We start from the raw sequence: 22,173 nt of genomic DNA on the forward strand, positions 1-22,173 counted from the left end.
TTGTAAGTCCACTTCGTACTCAGGTTAGCTAATTAGAACTGGACCTACAAGTTAAAGTGGAAATCTGAACCACTGTGCTTACTGAAGATCAAACCTAGGGCCAACAGCATTACCACCACTTCACAGGGGAAGCCTAAAACATACAAAATAAACCTAAAATGTATACATATGAACAATATTTTGTATAATTTGTACAAGCTATGTCATTTGTATCAACATTGTGTTTTATATTCATAATTTCTTTGAATTCAACAGTTGTTTTGGTATTCTAAGAATTATTGTCAGATCAGTGGTATATGCTATCCTAATATTGATATCTCCATGCTTAGGTTTATTATGACAATATAAATTTTAATCCAGGACTAAGGATGCACATTTCCCTTTCATTTAAAGTGCCAGAGGGCAGGGCTGAAATCTCATTGCATCACTGTCAGTGATAAGTTGTGTGTGTTAGTCAATATTATCACACACGACAAAGGAATGGGAACAATGGAAAATTTCCCAACTATGTTCACTTAATGCAAATATAGTGCTTGTTTAATATCACGTTCATAGGTGGTTAAAAGGTGAAGGAGCATGTCAACCACAAATCTGATAACGTGATGCATATGGAAGGCTTATTTGTTCCTTTTGTTTTCAAATGAGGATGTACCATTTAAAATAGTGTGAAGGAGAATTTGATAATTTCATATATTTGTTTAGAATTGTTGATAATTTAGTGTGATTTCTATATCTGTTCCTGCATTAGTTTATTTTAATAAGCAAGTGGAGGAAATAGAATATAGAAGAATAAAAAAATAGTTAAACTTACATGCAGGCTTGCACCACGGCCAAAGCCACCCATAAAGATCCAATCTATAGCAGAAATTTCAGATCCTTCAGGCAGAAAATGTGGACGACTATAGTGTTGCCTCAATATTGAAGCCACATCAGGATGACAATTGCTCCTGAAAAGAAACATAAGAATATATGTGCTTCATATAATCTCAACCAAAAAAATATTACATAAAATATATTTACTTACATATAAATTTTCCTTTGGTAATTTTTCATCCAATTATAACTTCATTATGGCTAACAATGCATTTTGAACAATTAACGTCAACAATGATAGCTGTCTGTTATGGAGACATGTACTGACCATATACCTGGATGAAATTGCTTATCAGGACTGGATTTACAGGCAAGAAAAGAGAAACATTTTTGAAATCTAGTTTTTCTCACATGGAATACAAGATTATTATAGTATTATAACACTAGGCACAGACAGTGGCTTAATCTTGTGCCTTCATACAGATAAAATACACAAGGGCCTTAGTGAAAATAACTGAGAAGTGAACAATGTAAATAAGCAGCTACAGTATCTCCGTCAAGAGACTGGAGTGTGTTGGCCAGCTGCAGGCTTGTTTTGCACACTGTTGACAGGCATGAGAAAGTTAGAGTCAGCAAGGGTTGGAATGTGAAGTTGTGGTACGAAGAGTATGAGGAGAGAGAATGTGACAGTTGGGACAGGAAAGAACAGTGAAAGGTTGAGAAGACCAATTCATTAGAGAGAGTTTAGCTCCAAAAGTTTGGTGACAGTCCTAGAAGCCTATGGAATGCAGGTAATATTTATCTCTATACCCTACGAAAATTGTGATTGTACAATAAATGTGTGTGAGTGTATCCACTGTTTATTCCAGAGAGCTAATTTTGCTGTAAAAACATGCATACATGGTGACTGTAAAATTTCCTAATTTTATATTGGTTTTGATGCTATGTATCCTCCAGAACCGGCATTTTGTATGCTGCATGTATATAACCATGTAATACAGGTTCACGGTTGCCACTGACATTTCTTATATCTGAGGAAAAACAACAGAATTTGTAGTATGATACAGATAGACTAGGCAAGGCGTAACCTCTGAGTGAAAATCTGTCTAACAAATTTACCGAATTCATCAATAATGGATTGACACTGAATACAATAAGCAAAACATGCGTATATGGCGATAAATGCATAATTCCAGGAAAAAAAGTAAACCCAGTGTAAATGCAAGATAGCATCTCTATTGTCATGATATTGTCTGTATATGTAGAATCATCTTTAGAATATTATCAAACACAAAAAGTAAATATGAGTAGAAACCATGAATCTGTTCCATGGGGATGCATACATACAGTGATCAGAACGCTACATTTTAAAAGTAGCTTCGCTACAGCTACCGCTACTTATCCAAAAATGTAGCTTCGCTACAGCTACATTTACTAAAAAGTAGCTCGCTACGCTACTCATGTGCGCTACTCGCTACTTTGCTACTTTTGCGCTACTTATGCATAAGAAAAACACTTTAAACAAGCACATGGATATTCAAAAGAAGTATGATTGATAGTTGTACTTACTAGAAAACTTAGACCGTTATACGAGCGTAATTCGATAGATGTTTGCTCTAACTTTGCGGATAGTTGGGGGGTGCTTCTTTGGTATGGCTAAATGAACGACAGGTGGAGATATGCTTTATGTAAGTTTCCTGTTGGGAATGTTTCCCTGAAGGCACAGTGGAAATTTTGTCACCTTGTGATCAAAAGGACCCCAGGTTAGATACCTGGCAGAGGCACTAGCGGTTCAGATCCAGTCTGGATTAGCTTGTCCTGTGCATAAAGTGGACTCAAAACAAAAACTAGGAACGACACATAGTTGGGAAGATGGATCCTCCTGCTCCTCCATTCCCCTCACTGCTCATCATCATAATTCACCATTCTTCCTCATTCTCACAATTAGCCAAAAGTGGCAGAAAGAGACTAATAACAAAATAAACCATTCATCCTCATTGCCATGATTAGCAAAAGGTACAGAAAAGCGACGTAAAAGTAGAAGAATTGCGTACATTTGGAAACTGTATATTAACTAAAGAAAATGATAGTTTATGAAGAAAAGTCAATATCTCGTACATACTTTTTACAAAATCATAAAATATGTTGAGGAGAGTGGTGTGTAAACTCGAGTGCTGTAAACGTGTTGCAATTTTAAAATTTCTGAAAAAATATTATATCGAAAATAATTGTAATTCCAAAAAGTGCATTTCTATCATTCTTGTAACAATAATTTCTTGCTGGTGAGATACTATATGATAACAATGATTAATGCTGAACCATCGATTGCTGGCAGTATTGCTTTGTCATTGTAGTGGAGACTGGATTGCTAGTTTTTGCCCCGCAAGTTGTGTTTTACACAGAGATTAATGACATTTACCTGCATCTTACACCATGGATATCAACAGGATTTGTTCCTAGGGTGGCGCAAATGAGGCGCTTATATTTAGGATTGCTGCAAACGAGGTATGTTTCTCCCCAAAATAGCGATGCAGCTAAAAAAATGTAGCCGTTAGCCAGAATATATTCATATATGCCACTTCAGTTTAGTTATCTGGATATTAGATTTATTCTATACTAATGAAATATATTACGCAGATACCTATAATCTGCGATATCAAGATATTTATAATCTAGATTATACGTATTTCCATGTAATAGACTGTCTTTATGAATTTCCTCCAAAAGTAAGCGTTATTGTCGATATTTTTTATCGCTGTGGTCACTTTCAAAAGTTTCCTCATAATGCAGAGAAGAAATGTAGCTGTAGTGAAATTTTCGCTACAACTACAGGAATTTTGTAGCTTCGCTACAGCTACAATTTTCAAAATGTAGCACCGCTACAGCACCCGTTACAAATTTTGTAGCTAGCTACAGTAGCGACACTACAAGTAGCATGCTACTTCCAACCACTCCATACATACAAGATGGAAAACGCAGTTTTTCGATGGCTTGTAGCATCAAAGTTTTAAGTCCACTTTATGCTCATATAGGCTAATTGGGACTGGACTTTAGTTTAAGGTGGGGTCCGATCCACTATGAAATCCTCCACTGATTATCAAACCTGGGATTTCTGATGACAAGATGACAGTGTTAGGGGTTGAAATGAGGTTTTGAGTAAAGCATTACTATTTCTGTTTTGGTTGTTTTTATACCTTTTCTGGCTCATGGGTAAGTTGTGGTGATGAAGATATGATGAAATTTGGACTGGACAAACAAATTGTTACCTACATGCAAAGACACTGGCCCCCTGAAATTTATAGATGACCCTTAATAAATTTTACGTGATTTAGAGGAAATTTTTCTTTATTATTATAATTTTTTTAATTTCCAAATTATTTTTAAAGAAAACTTTGCATGTAGATCACAATCGTTTTTTGTTTTTTTTTAGTATTTGTACTTATTGGGTGTAGACTTGAGTTCAATATAAATGAAATGATAATAATTACTACATATTAACGAAAACCTAAAATGGCACAAATTGTTTGGTATATATATTATATGAAATTTGCTCCCCATCCTCTCCAAACACATCACCTTAGCTATGTCCCTGCGTCTATGCCTGAATAGAGTTCGAAACTGGGACATCTGTTTCGTAGTGGCACAGAGAAGAACAGACACTAGCATCCATAATGTTTCAGTGCTGGAATTGTAAAAGTGGACTTTTAATACCTGAGTTTTAAAAGGGGGTTGCACAATAAAATATGTCATGCTTCCCGCATACGCCAATGGTTTATACGTAAACCATGTGGTATTTGGAAAAAATCCAAGAAGCGGCCGTGATTTATCCACAGCCCCATAAAGCCGCCTCCTAGAAAGCTGTTTGCAAGCGTCATCTATTGTAAAAAAAATTTAAAAAATATTAAAAAAATACAAAAAATGATTTTTTTAAAAATTGTAACCTACAACCAAACCAAGGGAATTTGTGCAGCCAGAAAATTCAGATTTCCAGAAAATTAAAAAATATATACATTCAAATTACACACGGGAATTGAGTTTCCAAAGTTGGAATGCTTATTTAATACGAAATTCCAATCTCACAGGCTTCTTTCTCAACCTTCTGTAGGTATGTTAAACTTTTACAAAATTATCTTGTACACATAGTTTGGACAGTAAGTTTTTATTCCACAGATATTCAATAGCAATTATACACTAACGAATTTACAGTAAGTTTCAAATGTAGGATAACATTTTATCTATATCGCCTTTTTTCTCTGGTAATATAAAAAATAAAGGTACATTATGCACAACGGTAAAGATTGCATTTTACTTTTATCAATATTATTTACGTTTTAACATTTGAAATGTTCTTCAGGTAAAAGCAACGTTCTGAACAAATAAGAAGGGACGATGCCGTCAGAAAACTATAAATATTATACTCTTATAATGGACTTTGACTAACTCTGTGACGTCACGGAAGCTGGTGTGAGGCCCATATATAGTATCTCGGAGGTCTCGGTTCAGGCTCCTAGCGAGAAGTAGCCTAGGGCGCCATTCAAAGCTTTTCTTTAAAGACAACAAAGTCAGAATATGCGAAGGAGAAATTTACACTTCGAGTTTTCTGTTTCCCAAAGTAGTAGTAATAGTACATTTCCCAAGATGTTCTTCAGACACTAACACAACTGAAATATTCTTTAAAATTCCAAACTTTTTTAAAAATCAGAAATACAACCTACGAATTTTTAAATATAAACCTATATTATTTTTTAAATAAGTTTTACTTTGTTTACTCGTTTCAAAATGTGTATGATGTAAATATCACAAACCATGGTGTGTTGACGAAAGTATTGAATCGAAAGACTTACATAAAATGGCCGGGCATTGTAGTGCGAAGGGAGGGGAGGGGGGGCAGGGATGTCGCCAGAAATTTTTGTAGGGGGGTCAAAACTTGATAAGTAGAAATAGTGCTACTACTCTTAATAATAATTATTATTATAATTACCACGGTTTGATTGTTATTTTACAATAACTATTGCAAAATAATAAAATTAACCGATTATATTACAAATTTATCATTATTATTATTATTATATAAATGGGAAGACTTTATTACTTGGCCTCATAAATATTCAACAAAACTGTATTCCATTATATTTTACATTTCATACAGTTTCATATTGTAATGAAATTCAGAGTTATTGTATTATGTTATTAACTTTAAACACCTTGTAACTTTATACTTTATACTTTAAAAGTTAGGGGAAATTTTATTCATAAAATTTATGTTGTGTGATCTCTAACACAAAACTATATGTTTTGGAATTGTAGGAACTGAGGAACCATTTATTCTCTGGTTCCCGTGTTTCACACTAAATGTTTTCGATCTAATGTAGTTTTAACTTTTGTTATTCTGCTTGAGTACTAATTAAATGAACTTTATTTATGTTTGGAACAATAAAAATCTCTAATATTTTTGTAACTTGAAATTAAAGATCCAAATTTCCATGGGGGGTCGACGGACCCGTTCCACCCCTCCCGACGCCCATGGAGGGACGATGTCCATTGAATTGTGTATATATACTATTACACATACAGTTCAATGGGGCTGCCTAGGGCGACAAAATATTTACCTACGGGGCTGCCTGGGTTTATATGAACTTCCCTTCCATGCGTCAATTGAGTGATGAATTTTCTACAAAAGGAAAAGTTCAATTCGAACCCTGGTTTGTACTACACAGACTTAACATTTTCTTTCAAGCCACTGTGAAAGCTCTTCTTTAATTTCTGCCACGTTCTGATTACTCTTCCCTTGTCTTCCATTACTCAACAGTGAAAGCACAAGTATACCTTCTCCCCACAACGAAAGCCTCAAACAATTAGGAGAATCGCTCACCGTAACAACTGCAGGTGTAAAGTTATCTGCCAGCAGGGTCATGCGAGGAAGAATATTATCAAGACCATCGCTTTTTATGACGTGTACATGGCTTACGTGAGCTATGACTGAGCACAATGCACACGAGTGCAACATGGAGAGTTCATGCACCAAGCAAATTAACTGCTTCTGGTAAGCCGGCTTATGTTACTTTCCCCTTGATGGTGACTTATTTCCTCTTTCGCGCCAAAGTCTTTACGTCATTCATAACAAACGTGTCAAACAACAAATGATTGGTTACTAAGTCACGTTACGTCATAGATTTTGGTGGGAAGAGCTAGAAGAGATTGCGCAGACAGTTGTTAGGGCTTTCAGTTGTTATCATATCACTTCCAGTACATCATGACATTTGCCCTTGTTATCCCCTCCCTCAGGGGTAAGTCGGCAATCTCATACACCATTTTTTAAAAGATGGCATTCAAAATTCAGACTCTCACTAGTCCATCATAGGCAAGCGCACGGGGGGGGGGGGGGGGGAGCAACTGCCGCTCTAATACTCTCCCTTAAGAATTTAGTGTAGAGAAATCATATTACCGTTCATAAAAAAGTATTGTCATATAAAGAAGTATTATCTTATAAAGAAATTAAGTATTGTCAAGCCGACGAAAGTTTCAAAAAATAGCCTACGGAAAGGGGTGCATTATTTCCTATGTAACTCAACTACTAACTTCGTTCTCTAGTAAATTTCTTGTTCTTAACACTCCCACACACTTTATTCACTAGTTCTGTTACCTCTATGTGTTAGCAGAATCAATTGCTCATACATTGGAAATCTGGAGCGCCGGGCGATCGATTGGGGTGCAAAAACTGGGGGATTGGGGGAGGGAGGGAGGACAGTTTACTTTTGCTTGGTAGACAAAGCTTAGCATTGAGAGTCCATAGTGAGGGGCCAAAAGTGGCAAAAATTGAGGGGCCAAAAGTGGCAAAAATTGAGAGGCAACCGCCCCACCCCCAGCAATAGCATTCACAGGGCCTCCCCCATGGCGCAGTGGTAGCGTCATTGCCTTGTAATCAAGGGGTCCCGGGTTCGATACCCGGTGGAGGCACAAGTGGTTCGGATCCCACTTTAAACTGTAGGTCCAGTCCCGATTAGCCTTACTGTGCATAAAGTGGACTTAAAACAGCAACTCAAACCAATAGCATTCACTGTTGGAAATGATTAAATTATGTGTAGTGGTTTTGAATCTCGTATACGAAACCATGTTTATATGTGCATTTTTTATTGCATTATTTCCCCTCTGAACTACAGAGGGGAAATAAAGGAGGGGGGGCAAAGAACATCAGTGCCACGGAAATTTTAATACTGTGATTATTCGGCGGGTCCGGACATACTCTATATACGCCACCTTTTGTAGCTATCAATACAATAAAACAGTGAGATCAAATAAGGTTTTTCTTTCTCAGATTGAACTTTCATTAATGCTTTTGTCCCCTAATCAGATGGTCTGCGCACGCCTGTGTCCATGGTCCTTGCTGAGCTCTAAGTCGCGATATCTATTTACTACATCTTATCTCCAGCCACTGTCGATCCTTAGATGTGAACAGCCGGCATGGATGGAAGACTCGTTACAAACTTGCCGAACTAAGCTCATTAGCACTAAAACAGACATTTACAGCCCCGTTTGAAGTACTGAATTAAATAAAGAACATACAAACGAAGCCACTGTGAAAAATATGATAATAGGAACCTTAACATATTCATTACACTGTTAATAAATTCACCATTGGAAAGAATAGGAAACTCGCGAAACAATTAACCGGCACTTTTGCCTTCTGTTCTGGGCGAGTTGCTTTGAAAAGGTCGCTGATCTGGCTATTATCGCGTATGACTAACGTGAAGAGTGCGTTCACTGCGTGAGGACTAGCACGTACGCATTCCCCGGATCATGTGCGAACATCTGTTCCTCATTCACCCATAGACAGCCTTGGAACGTCGAACCGAGTTAGTGAACATGCCAAAGAGAACACAAAGGGGACGATAGAAGAGTTAGCAAATGCCTGTCTCTTTTACAGTATCGCCCTGACTTGGAAACAAATGCCTTTCCCGTTCACGGTCTCGTCTCGACTCGCGAATAAATTGCCTTTCCCGATCACGGTATCGTCTCGCGAATAAATGCCTTTCCCGATCACGGTCTCGTCTCGACTCGCGAATAAATGCCTTTCCCGATCACGGTCTCGTCTCGACTCGCGAATAAATGTCTTTCCCGTTCACGACCTCGTCTCCACTCGCGAATAAATCCCTTTCCCGTTCACGACCTCGTCTCGACTCGCGAATAAATCCCTTTCCCGTTCACGACCTCGTCTCCACTCGCGAATAAATCCCTTTCCCGTTCACGACCTCGTCTCGACTCGCGAATAAATCCCTTTCCCGTTCACGGTCTCGTCTCGACTCGCGAATAAATGTCTTTCCCGTTCACGGTCTCGTCTCGACTCGCGAATAAATGTCTTTCCCGTTCACGGTCTCGTCTCGACTCGCGAATAAATCCCTTTCCCGTTCCCGGTCTCGTCTCGACTCGCGAATAAATCCCTTTCCCGTTCCCGGTCTCGTCTCGACTCGCGAATAAATCCCTTTCCCGTTCCCGGTCTCGTCTCGACTCGCGAATAAATGCCTTTCCCGTTCCCGGTCTCGTCTCGACTCGCGAATAAATGCCTTTCCCGTTCCCGGTCTCGTCTCGACTCGCGAATAAATGCCTTTCCCGATCACGGTCTCGACTCGCGAATAAATGCCTTTCCTGATCACGGTCTCGTCTCGACTCGCGAATAAATGCCTTTCCCGATCACGGTCTCGTCTCGCGAATAAATGCCTTTCCCGATCACTGTCTCGTCTCGCGAATCAATGCCTTTCCCGATCACGGTCTCGTCTCGCGAATAAATGCCTTCCCCGTTCACGGTCTCGTCTCGACTCGCGAATAAATGCCTTCCCCGATCACGGTCTCGTCTCGACTCGCGAATAAATGCCTTTCCCGTTCACGGTATCGTCTCGACTCGCGAATAAATGCCTTTCCCGTTCACGGTATCGTCTCGACTCGCGAATAAATGCCTTTCCCGTTCACGGTATCGTCTCGACTCGCGAATAAATGCCTTTCCCGTTCACGGTATCGTCTCGACTCGCGAATAAATGCCTTTCCCGTTCACGGTATCGTCTCGACTCGCGAATAAATGCATTTCCCGTTCACGGTATCGTTTAGACTCGCGAATAAATGCCTTTACCGTTCACGGTATCGTCCCGACTCGCGAATAAATGCCTTTCCCGTTCACGGTATCGTCCCGACTCGGGAATAAATGCCTTTCCCGTGCACGGTATCGTCCCTACTCGCGAATAAATACCTTTCCCGTTCACGGTATCGTCCCGACTCGCGAATAAATGCCTTTCCCGTGCACGGTATCGTCCCTACTCGCGAATAAATGCCTTTACCGTTCACGGTATCGTCCCGACTCGGGAATAAATGCCTTTCCCGTGCACGGTATCGTCCCGACTCGGGAATAAATGCCTTTCCCGTGCACGGTATCGTCCCTACTCGCGAATAAATGCCTTTACCGTTCACGGTATCGTCCCGACTCGCGAATAAATGCCTTTCCCGTTCACGGTATCGTCCCGACTCGCGAATAAATGCCTTTCCCGTTCACGGTATCGTCCCGACTCGCGAATAAATGCCTTTACCGTTCACGGTATCGTCCCTACTCGCGAATAAATGCCTTTACCGTTCACGGTATCGTCCCGACTCGCGAATAAATGCCTTTCCCGTTCACGGTATCGTCCCGACTCGCGAATAAATGCCTTTCCCGTTCACGGTATCGTCCCGACTCGCGAATAAATGCCTTTCCCGTTCACGGTATCGTCCCGACTCGCGAATAAATGCCTTTCCCGTTCACGGTATCGTCCCGACTCGTGAATAAATGCCTTTCCCGTGCACGGTATCGTCCCGACTCGCGAATAAATACCTTTCCCGTTCACGGTATCGTCCCGACTCGCGAATAAATGCCTTTCCCGTTCACGGTATCGTCCCTACTCGCGAATAAATGCCTTTCCCGTTCACGGTATCGTCCCGACTCGCGAATAAATGCCTTTCCCGTTCACGGTATCGTCCCGACTCGCGAATAAATGCCTTTCCCGTTCACGGTATCGTCCCGACTCGCGAATAAATGCCTTTCCCGTTCACGGTATCGTCCCGACTCGTGAATAAATGCCTTTCCCGTGCACGGTATCGTCCCGACTCGCGAATAAATACCTTTCCCGTTCACGGTCTCGACTCGCGAACAAATGCCCGAACCTGTCACTGTCTCGTCTCGTCTCGCAAATAATTCCTGACCCGTTTATGTCGTAACTTTTCCTAAATTTACGTGTTTTCCCGGTATATCGTTTATTCCTGATAGAAACCTAGAAGTGTTCGATTGATTTCCTTTATACTTCGCTTTTTCGATTCCACTTTTAGCTAATTTGCGAAGATGGGGATGAGTGAGGATATAGGTAATAATATAGATAATAGGTGAAACTGTGCAAATAAGATTGTAAATAAATAGCTAAGTTCTTGCTCATTTTAATCCTCAAGAAATATATCTGTTGAATCCAATATGTAATAAAAATTGAATGATAGAGATTAAGAAATATGTTGGTAATCCTTCTGAGTATATTAAACTATTAACCAATATGTATGTTCATTATGTAAACACATCTATTTCATTCTGTAAATATTTCACAAAATTCAACTGTAAACTTAGTCAAAATGCTTCCAGTTATGGCCGGCTTCTTCTATACTTATTAATACTTATATTTTTTTTCATTATTTGCTTGCCTATTTCATTAAGTATTGCAGAATTCAGAAAATATTGAAACACTATAAATCTGTAGTCCTAAAAATGTTCCTATTTGTAGTTTTATCTATGATTGTGAATATGTATAGGCTATGTGTAATGGTTACAAGGTAACATTTTACAAAAAAATAATGTAACAATCTCTGTAATTGACGCTTTCGATGGCCTTTTTCAAAAGGGGTCTACGGAATAAAGACAAATAAATAAATAAAATAATGAAATTGATGAATGGGCACTCACAAACATCTATGCCCAGGCAAGGATTCGAATCCGGGACCCCTGGCGTCGAGCGCGATGTGATAACCACTCAGCCACGGGGGCCGGCGTAGAAGTGTTCGAACTAAATAGGGGGGTGGGGGTCGAGAGAATCCCTGCCCCTGGACCTCCTTTCTCCAGGCATTACATTTCTAAATTAGTTCTCTACATGGGGAAGAAAAAGTTCACCCCTCTCATAGTTATTTTATATTATCCATTAGAGAGGTAGAGTGCTGACGTAAAACTGAAATAGAACTACACATCATTCACACTCCACCAGGCCGTCAGTTTGTTGAGAACTTTGGAAAGCTACCAAAATGTTCCAAAGAGTCACTTACTCTCCATGAGTCACAGCGGTTGACGACACATCGGTTTGCTCAGCGTCGAGAAACACACACAATACACATTTGAATAACCCTACCACGTGGGAGGGAAGGTGCTCCAACCGGCACAATTACCGAAATAACACTGGGTTGTTGGTGGAATGGACATCGCAAATGGCGACAAGGTAACCACGCCTCATGAACTCCGGCAAAAAAAAAAAACTTGTTCCATATTTTATCGCGTATCTCACTAGCAGATGGACTGCGTAGGCTGCGAACAAGCACGTAAAATTTTGGGCGAGGTGGATCCGAAGATTAATGCTCGAATCTAGAGCGAGATGGTAAAATTCGTAGTCAACATGTTCCTAACTAGAACTGGTTGCCGGCGACTTCGAAGGTAGTCAAGTTGTACATGCAGATGAAACGCAAAAGCTCCAGTTTAACATATAACCAACTAATCAACATAATAATACTAGTGGTGCTGTAATGCGTATTTGAGTAGTACATACAATATATGTTGGAAGAAAAGTTCACCTTAAATTATAACAACTCACTTCAATTGTTTAAAAATGAGTTTTTCTTCCATTTGTAAGATAACGCATATGCATTTTGAATTTACGATACTCCGGCCCTCCCCATTTCCTTCCGAGTTACGAGTATCAAAATCATAAATAACTGAAAACAGATTCCAGCTTTCCAGATTTTCTCCGACCACAAACATTGCACAATTTCCAAGAGATTCTCCAGTGACGACAATCAACAATCTAAGCAATTATAATAGAATAAAGCGAGAAGTTAACCGCACGTTTAGAAATAAAAAGAGATAACTTGAAAAGTAAAATTAACGAAATTGAAACAAACAGCAAAAATAACAATATCAGAGATTTATATAAAGGTGTAAATGAAATTAGAAAGGGGTGGCAACCTAAAGTAAACTTGATAAAAGATAAAAATGGCATTTTTTTGGCTGGCCCAAGCGATATTTTAAATAGATGGAAGAACTACTTTAATGACCATTTAAATGTTCATGTAAGAGAGAAATTAGAAGTAAATTAAGTACATACAGCAGAACCTAACTTGACTGAAGTTAAAGATGCTATTAAAAGGCTAAAGAATAACAAAGCACCTGGCATTGATTTAATACCAGCTGTTAATTAAATAAGGTGGGAATTCGTTAATATGTCAAATTCATAAATTAATTTGTTTAATATGGAATAAAGAAGAAATCCCTCAACAGTGGAAAAAATCCATAATTGTTCCTGTGTTTAAAAAAGGTGATAAAAATGAACTGCAACCGTGGAATTTCTCTACTCTCAACAACATACAAAATATTATCTAACATTCTTTTAGCAAGACTAACCCCATATGCTAATGAAATTATAGGTGATTATCAATGTGGATTTAAACGTAACAGATCAACAACACATCAATTTTTTCACATCAGACAGACACTTGAGAAAAGGTGGAATATAATCAAAATGTCCATCAGCTATTCATTGATTTTAAAGAAGCGTGCGTATGAATCAGTCAAAATATATCAATTACATAATATATTAGTCGAGTTTGGAATACCTAAGAAGCTTGTTAATATGATAAAAGTATACACCAGTGAAACAGAAAGTAAAATTCGTGTGGATATTAATATGTCTGACAAATTTACAATTCATGATGGGTTAAAACAAGGAGATGCATTATCTCCATTGCTCTTTAATTTTGCCTTAGAATACGCTGTTAGGAAGGTAAAAGAAACTAACGAAGGACTAAAATTAAACTGTGTGACTCAGCTGTTAACATATACAGATGATGTAGACTAACTGGGGGATGATGTCAATAAAATTAAGAATAATGCTAAAATATTTTTCAAAGCAGCTAAAGAGATAGGTTTGGAAGTTGGCAAAGAGAAAATTAAATATATGCTTACAGACCGAAACCAAGTGTTAGGTGGATCCCACTTAAAACTGTAGGTCAAGTCCCGATTAGCCTTACTGTGCATAAAATGGACTTAAAACACCAAATCAATCCAATCCAAGTGTTAGGTAATAAACAAAATCTAATTACTGATAACAACTCGTTTGAACCAGTTTCCAAATTCAAGTACTTAGGAGTAATACTAACAAATTAAAATGGTATTAAAGAGGAAATAAAAAGCAGGCTTAATTCAGGATATGCATGTTACTCCTCTCTTCATAAACTTTTGTCTTCTCGTTTAATATCTAAGAAACTGAAAGTTAAAATATACAAAGCAGTAATTTTGCCTGTATTATTATATGGATGCGAAACTTGGTCTCTTACATTGAAAGAGGAACATAAATTGAGACTATTGGAAAATAAGATCCTTAGGGAAATATTTAGGCCAAAAAGGGATGAACAGACAGGTGAGTGGAGAAGGTTACATAATTTAGAAGTACATAATTTGTATTCATGTCCAGATATTATTAGAATGATTAAATCAAAAAGGGTGGGCAGGACATGTGGCACGAATGGGAGAGGAAAGAAGAGTTTACATGATTCTTGTTGGGAAACCTGATGGTAAGAGACCAGTAGGTAGACCAACACGAAGATGGATGGATAATGTTGAGATGGACCTAAAGGAAATCGGTAGGGATGGAAAAGAGTATATAGATCTTGCTCAGGATAGGGACAGATGGAAGGCCTGTGTTGCTGCAGCCATGAACCTTCGGGTTTAAGAAGGCTTAGAGAGTGAGTGAGTTAGTTAGTTCTCCAGTGACGACGATTTCCCGATTTCCAAGACTCGGACGATGAAAAATTCCCGAAATCCAAAGGACTCTCCGGCGATGACGATTTCAACAATTCGAAATTACTCTCCGGCGATGACTATTTCCAGGAATTTAAATGATTAAGCCGCGGTAGCTCAATCGTTATGAACTCTGACTACCATGCGAGAGACCCGGGTTCGTTCCCCGGCGGTGGAAAACCGGGATTCTTTCCACCTGTTCAAGCGGCTCCGTCGCCCGCCCAGCGTCGCATAAAATGGATACCTGGAGGAAACTCTGTAGGGTAAAGGCGACCAGGGGCGTGGTGCTGATGACATCTCCCCCACCTTCGGCCGTGAACAAGAAAGTGTGAGGCTCTAACCCCAGACCCCCTATACACCTTCATGGCGTGGTGCATAGCACAGGGAAACACTTTACTTTTTTTTTAAAGCTGCGATGACGATTCCCGATTTACACGTGACTCTCCGGCGATGACTATTCCACGATTTCCAAGTGAATCTCCAGCGATGACTATTCCACGATTTCCAAGTGACTCTCCGGCGATGACGATTTCCCGATTTTCAAGTGCCTCTCCGTCGATCACTATTCCACTATTTCCAAGTGACTTTCCGGCGATGACTATTCAACGATTTCCAAGTGACTCTCAGGCGATGACTTTTCCCCGATTTCCAAGTGACTCTCCGGCGATGACTTTTCCCCGATTTCCAAGTGACTCTCCGGCGATGAATATTCCACGATTTCCAAGTGACTCTCCGGCGATGACTTTTCCCCGATTTCCAAGTGACTCTCCGGCGATGACTTTTCCCCGATTTCCAAGTGACTCTCCGGCGATGACTTTTCCCCGATTTCCAAGTGACTCTCCGGCGATGACTTTTCCCCGATTTGCAAGTGACTCTCCGGCGATGACTTTTCCCCGATTTCCAAGTGACTCTCCGGCGATGACTTTTCCCCGATTTCCAAGTGACTCTCAGGCGATGAATATTCTACGATTCCCAAGTGACTCTCAGGCGATGAATATTCCACGATTTCCAAGTGACTCTCCGGCGATGACGATTCCACGATTTCCAAGTGACTCTCCGGCGATGACGATTCCACGATTTCCAAGTGACTCGCCGGCGATGACGATTCCACGATTTCCAAGTGACTCGCCGGCGATGACGATTCCACGATTTCCAAATGACTCTCCGGCGATGACGATTCCACGATTTCCAAGTGACTCTCCGGCGATGACGATTCCCCGATTTCCAAGTGACTCTCCGGCGATGACGTTTCCCCGATTTCCAAGTGACTCTCCGGCGATGACGTTTCCCCGATTTCCAAGTGACTCTCCGGCGATGACGATTCCCCGATTTCCAAGTGACTCTCCGGCGATGACGTTTCCCCGATTTCCAAGTGACTCTCCGGCGATGACGTTTCCCCGATTTCCAAGTGACTCTCCGGCGATGACGTTTCCCCGATTTCCAAGTGACTCTCCGGCGATGACAATTTCCCGATTTCCAAGTGATTCTCCGGCGATGACGATATTTGCCTTGCAGAGATTCTCCCACTTTCGAAATTCAAGTCCCGGAAAACGTAAATACACACACTCTTTCTAGATTTCAATCTGTACTTCCTACTCTTGGCGTGTCTACCACCTGACTCCCGGACCGGTACACACCTGAACCCGACCCATCGCTTCAGTTGTAACATCTGTTCAACCACCTGACCTTGCGTGTGGAGGTTATGTAAAGGTGTGCGCGTGACTCCCGACAGAACTCGAGACCATTGAATGGGCCTAGAGAGCCGTCTGCATTTCTCGCGGCCGTCGTTATCTGATTCTTTCTCACGTTCATTCATGATCTGCATGCAAGTTACCTTATCTTCGGTTTCATCAATGGGAATGTCCTCTTTGTGAGGACATAGAGATCCACTAGCGTATGGTCAACGAAGTTAGTAATAAGGTGTGTGTTTATACAGCGTATATTGATACACTTGGATACAAAATGCCGGAGTACTAGGTGAGGTTGAGTGTACAGTAGATACGGTACGTATGAATTCTAACAACCTCATAGAAAGTTAATGAGGCGGTACAGGCCAGAACTGTCAGTGTTGTGTGTGTGTGATTTTCCCATCAAAATTATGCCTCTGTGGTGTATGCTATGCGATATAGTGTAGCCACAAACTCTTGTTTCAAGCCCATAGAAGTCTGCATCTACAACAGAGGAAGAAACGTGAAGTAAAACAAAAGAGGGGCAAAGGTTGAAGAAACGATTTTATAAGGTGTTAGGAGCTTCTTATATACGTACTACAAAGGACTAAAATATCACTTGTGGCAGTAATAGTGGTAGTAATAGCAGTGATTGTAATGGTCGCAGCCGATGATGATGTGGTGGCCTAAGCAGATTGAGACAGCAGACAGGCATTTGCCAAGTCGAGACAACACCGAGAATACCACAAGTTTAGCTTCATTATACCATTGCAGCCAACGTTGCATGGCCGGCCACTGGGTGGGGCATCCCATTTCTGAAATGAGATAGGCTGTTGTACGGACAGATATTTATGATCAAGATGAACTTTCAAAACATGGCTAATTTTGTACGCAATATTTACACATAACATTGATTACTTGTAATGTAATTTTCGATTTAATCCTTTATTTGCTATACGGGTTGTCTATGATACCATCAATACTTTTTTTTCCTGTATCACTACTTGCACATCTCTTGTATTCCTTAATTTTGCTAGTGTTTTTAAAGCAAATCTCTGTACGCAAAAATGGAAACCCTGCTCAGTATTAGTTTAATAATTAGTAATGCAATCAGCCCTCGGTGCCACAAATATGTTTTCAACAATCTACCCGTATGGCTTAAGAAGTTGTCGCCGAAACCATTGTTGGTAGCAGCAAATAAGCCCCCCCCCTTTATTTCCGTCTACTGCTACTGAATTTTCTCCTTTTTTGTGAAAAAATTAAGAAGTGTTTTAGTTAACGAGGCAAATGAAGCAAAATTATTCTCCGTAATTGCTTATGAAAACATAGATTTTCTAGCGTAGACCAGCTGTCCCACAAGATTTGAGAATAATTTCTTGGTTACGTGGCACTACAGGAACTTAATGCAAAAGAAATTGCAACTAAGGTTTGTTGGAAACCTGGAATAATATATATGAATCGATAATTTGTAGTTTCTGTGCATTAAAATTATTACAAAATGCTTCAACTCCATGTTGGTGTTTTAGCACTTCGTATAGAAGTTTTTGTTTCATGTGCACATTTTTAATTATTTAATTTTGTAATAAAATCGATTTTTCCTGTCAATGATGCACAAATATCTAAACTCAAATCTTGATTGATTGACTGATTGGTTTAGTTTATTTTGCTTCGCTTTTCTGCCACATTTGACTAATCGCGAAGATGAGGATGGGGGATGATACGATAAAATTAATGAAGGGACACTCACAAAGAACACCCATGCCCACGCTGGGATTCGAACCCGGCCCCCTGGCGTAGTAGCGCGCTGTGATAACCACTCAGCCACGGAGACTGGCTCATTTACATCTTGTTAAGCATTGTACGGAAATAATAGTTCATTTTTACACAAAGTATTATGTGCATGTATGTATGAAGATGTGTGGGTGTTCGCGACGGAGCGTGTGTATGGGTCTTGGAAAAAAAAAATCCATGCAACGTTGAAAACAAACATACTATGTTCATTACGCTGCAATCAGTACAGAACCTCATAGCGTGTCTTTGTTTGAGTGAAGTGGCAAGGGAAATGCCACAGTGGTACCGAGAGCATAATTGCGCATTGCTTGACTACCTGCGGAACGGCCGTCTATTTAACAGGGAGAAATTCCCTCTTGTGACCTCCACATCTGTACAGACGAATGAACTATGGATGTGAACATTATGCTGAATGTATAATTTATTATTCCTGTGCACAAGATGCATACATTAAACTTGAATCTTTAAAAAAGGTTGCAAAATCTCTGAGCGGAACTTATTAGGGCCATGACAAATACAAATCGAAACCTTCTGGATGGCTCTTTTTGATGATATGGTAGTAACGGTAATGTCAGGGGCGGGTTAAATGCTGGGCGACCCGGGCGCCTTGATTAGCGCCAAACATGGCCGTGGACAGGAACAATTTTCAGGGGGGTCATTCATAATTGTTCCCATGGGCGTCGCCAGAAATTTGAATAATAGAAATAATAACAATAATCCAGTAGATGAGAATATCCAGCACAATTTTTTTTTACGTTTCATACAGTGTGTACTGAAATGCACAATTATTTTACTACGCCATTAAACTTTAGATATCTTCAAGAAATAGCTTTAAAAGTTAGATGGAAATTTTAGTCATAAAGTTTTCGTTGTTTGACCTTAAAATTATTTTTTTGGAATTCTGAAAAGTGTGGAACAGTTATTCTTTTTAAAAACTTAGCCTGGTGCATGTACTGTAACCTCAATCGCGAACGTTACGCGCTACGAAACTGGAGATCATAGGTTTGAACTCCTATCAAGGGGGATTGTCGACTTTATTGGACAGGAAATTTAAAAGCTGGAAAGGGAATTCTGGGACAACCATATTCCTTTTGACGCAGGAACAACACTGGAAAGAGGACAGCAGAATTGAAAATGGAGGGGTTGCGGGTGGGCTACGATTCCGAGAATAAATCCTGTTTCACTCAAGTTTCAGAATTCCAAATGTATGAAAATTCTAGCTTCATCGTTTCAACATTGTCTCCTTGTATTTTTGTGATACTTCGAAGAAGAAAAAAAATTGTTACAGATTTTGGTTTCTGAACTTCCGTTAATCAAACATGTCAGAAGTTTCGGCAAGGGGGTTAACCCTAGAACCCCCCCTCTAAATACGGCCATGGCGCCAAATTAATTGAAGTTACTGTATAATGTAATATGTACAGCCAGCGGCAAAAAAAATGGTTGTAGAAGTTGCCATTGAAAATTGGCTATTAAAATCCACTTATCACCGTCGAGTTAGGCAACACACAACACCTTGTAGAGAAGCAGAGAAGCGAGCATTTCAGGATCTAGGTGCACATTTTTTTTGCCAATGACTGTACAATTGCAAAATCATGTAGCAATTTAATCTAAGATATTACTCTTATTTTGATGTCACTAGGTATGTATTAAATAAACACATACCCACAATAAAAGTGTTATTTAACAGTAAACATTTAAAGTATTTAAAAAATAAGGCTCTTATGTTTAGTCATTAAAATGGCATACAATATGGTCATGGTTTTTGCTGGAGGGAGGTGGAAAGTAGGGGACGATGAAAGTTGAGGGGGGTGGTAGGGTGGAAAGGGTAAGGGGGCGCTAAAATTCCACATCGACCGTTTGAAAATTTTAACTTGAGCCTCTCCTGGTTGTAGACCTGTAACTAACGGGTTCTGGATTCGATCCCCGGCGGAGGTATATTGCACAGTATTTCGGATCCCACCATAAACTGTAGGTCCAGTCTCGATTAGCCTATCTGGGCATAAAATAAGCCAAACTAATTCTGAAAGTTTCTCGGAACCGTAAAGGGTCCCAAGGAAAACCTGCCATATTGATAAATGTCATCCATGTTGGATTTTATGCGTGGATTCAGTTTTCGACAACTACTCCAATTGCAACCATTTTCTCGTAAATTCAGAATAAAACTAGGAACAATATAGAGGAAAAGCCGGTCCCCGTGGCGGAGTGGTTAGCACATCGCGCTACGACGCCAGGGGCGTCCGGGCTGGGCATGTCCATTCATCAATTTCATCATATCATCACTCATCTCCATCTTCGCAAATTAGCCAAAAGTGGCACAAAATCGAAGTAAAATAAATCAAATCAATCAATTCAGAGGAAATGAGTGTGTTGTATTATTCCACGAATTCACACAGGACTTTACCAGTGTTCATAATGGTGGTACCCGTATAACAACATACTAGTTTCCAACTAAGAACTGTTGCTATCACTGCTCTGTAATAATCCAGACACCAATTTTGGCAATGGTCGAATAGCATTCGGTGAGTGGTTGCTTAATTTCATATAGGATGTGTGTTTTATAGGTGGTTATTTAAGGGCAGTGTCACTCGAAAACCAATTTTGGCGAGACATGTGCCAAATCAAGAAACACATTTTTTTCCACGAATCCCACCCACTTCTGGAAACCTGTTTTGAAGTAAATATATAGCAAAGACACGCAAGAATCCGAAAATTACTGCCTACGCCTACACCCACGGGTATACCTGCAAGAGAAAGCGTTGAACCTTGCTGTTTATTCTAAAACTCATTCATGGAAGAAGATTGCGTGCGAGTTTAACGTTGTAAAGGCTCTTTTGACGACTTGAGAAATCCACGCTTCGCAAGCAAATAAGCAAATTACCCAACTTTAGCAAATGGAAAACTTTGTATTCAATCCACTTTATGCTCAGATAGATTAATGGGGGACTATACCACAGGTTGAAGTGGGACCCCAATCACTCTTCAGGATTTCATCACGGGGGGGGGGGGGTTATTTCTAAAACTTTCTCCGAATTCACATTACCATTGTTTTATTACTACACTTTAATTAAATAATAATAATCACAATTAATAATACTTATAATTAATTAATTAGCTGAATTACTACTAATAATACTACTAATACCACTACTACTATTAACTAGTAGAGATCTACATAAATATAGTATTTATGAAAACAATAGAACGAAATTACTTTCTACTCATTCGATTTTTATCAAATCCTGGGAGCATTTTTTTGTTTCTTTGTTACGAAATAATTGTCTGGTCAACGAGGGGAGACATTTTAAGGGTGAAGAAAATCCATAAAAACAAGAAAATATATTAAAATAAATTGAAATAATCAAAGTATGGAACTCATGCGGTGGTCTGGTCGGTAGAGCGTCTGACAAGTGACAATCACGCGGGAGATCCGGATTAGATTCCCGAAATTGGTTGGAATTTTTCCGGCTTCTTCCCGCATAAATGTCCCCGATAATTCACATCTGGATTGTCTCGCTGTTCTTACCAACAAGGCATTTTTAAATAGTTAAGCTTCTTGTCGCTTGAATAATTGTCTAGTCAACAAGGTGAGACAGTTTAAAGAGAGACATTCAAACGTGCTGCGGTAAACAATACAATGGGAGAGCGGACTGGTGACTGTATTCTTGTCCGCCTAGCCTTTGTCTATACATTAGCCTCTTACAACGTACCAATAACTTTATTTAGTTAATTCTCATTGTTCACACAAAACAAAATACATGTGCGCTGAACACTGGCGTACATAGAGGGATGGCCGATGGTGTTCCAGCCCCTACCGAAATTGAGAAAATCAGAATTTTCAAATACAAT

At 39.7% G+C, this 22,173-nt stretch overlaps 1 protein-coding gene across 1 annotated transcript in view; it reads right to left on the minus strand.

Annotated features, from left to right (window-relative positions):
- LOC145999658 (uncharacterized) overlaps nucleotides 1-22,173 on the minus strand; it is a 75,322-nt gene that overhangs the window by 23,066 nt on the left and 30,083 nt on the right. Inside the window, exon 2 of the mRNA XM_083136789.1 lies at nucleotides 812-947. Coding sequence (XP_082992915.1) covers nucleotides 812-947 — 136 coding nt within the window. The remainder of the gene's footprint in view (nucleotides 1-811; nucleotides 948-22,173) is intronic.

The sequence above is a fragment of the Lepisma saccharinum genome, chromosome 15 (assembly GCF_977018435.1).
Source record: "Lepisma saccharinum chromosome 15, izLepSacc3.1, whole genome shotgun sequence".
Taxonomy (NCBI): Eukaryota; Metazoa; Arthropoda; class Insecta; order Zygentoma; family Lepismatidae; genus Lepisma; species Lepisma saccharinum.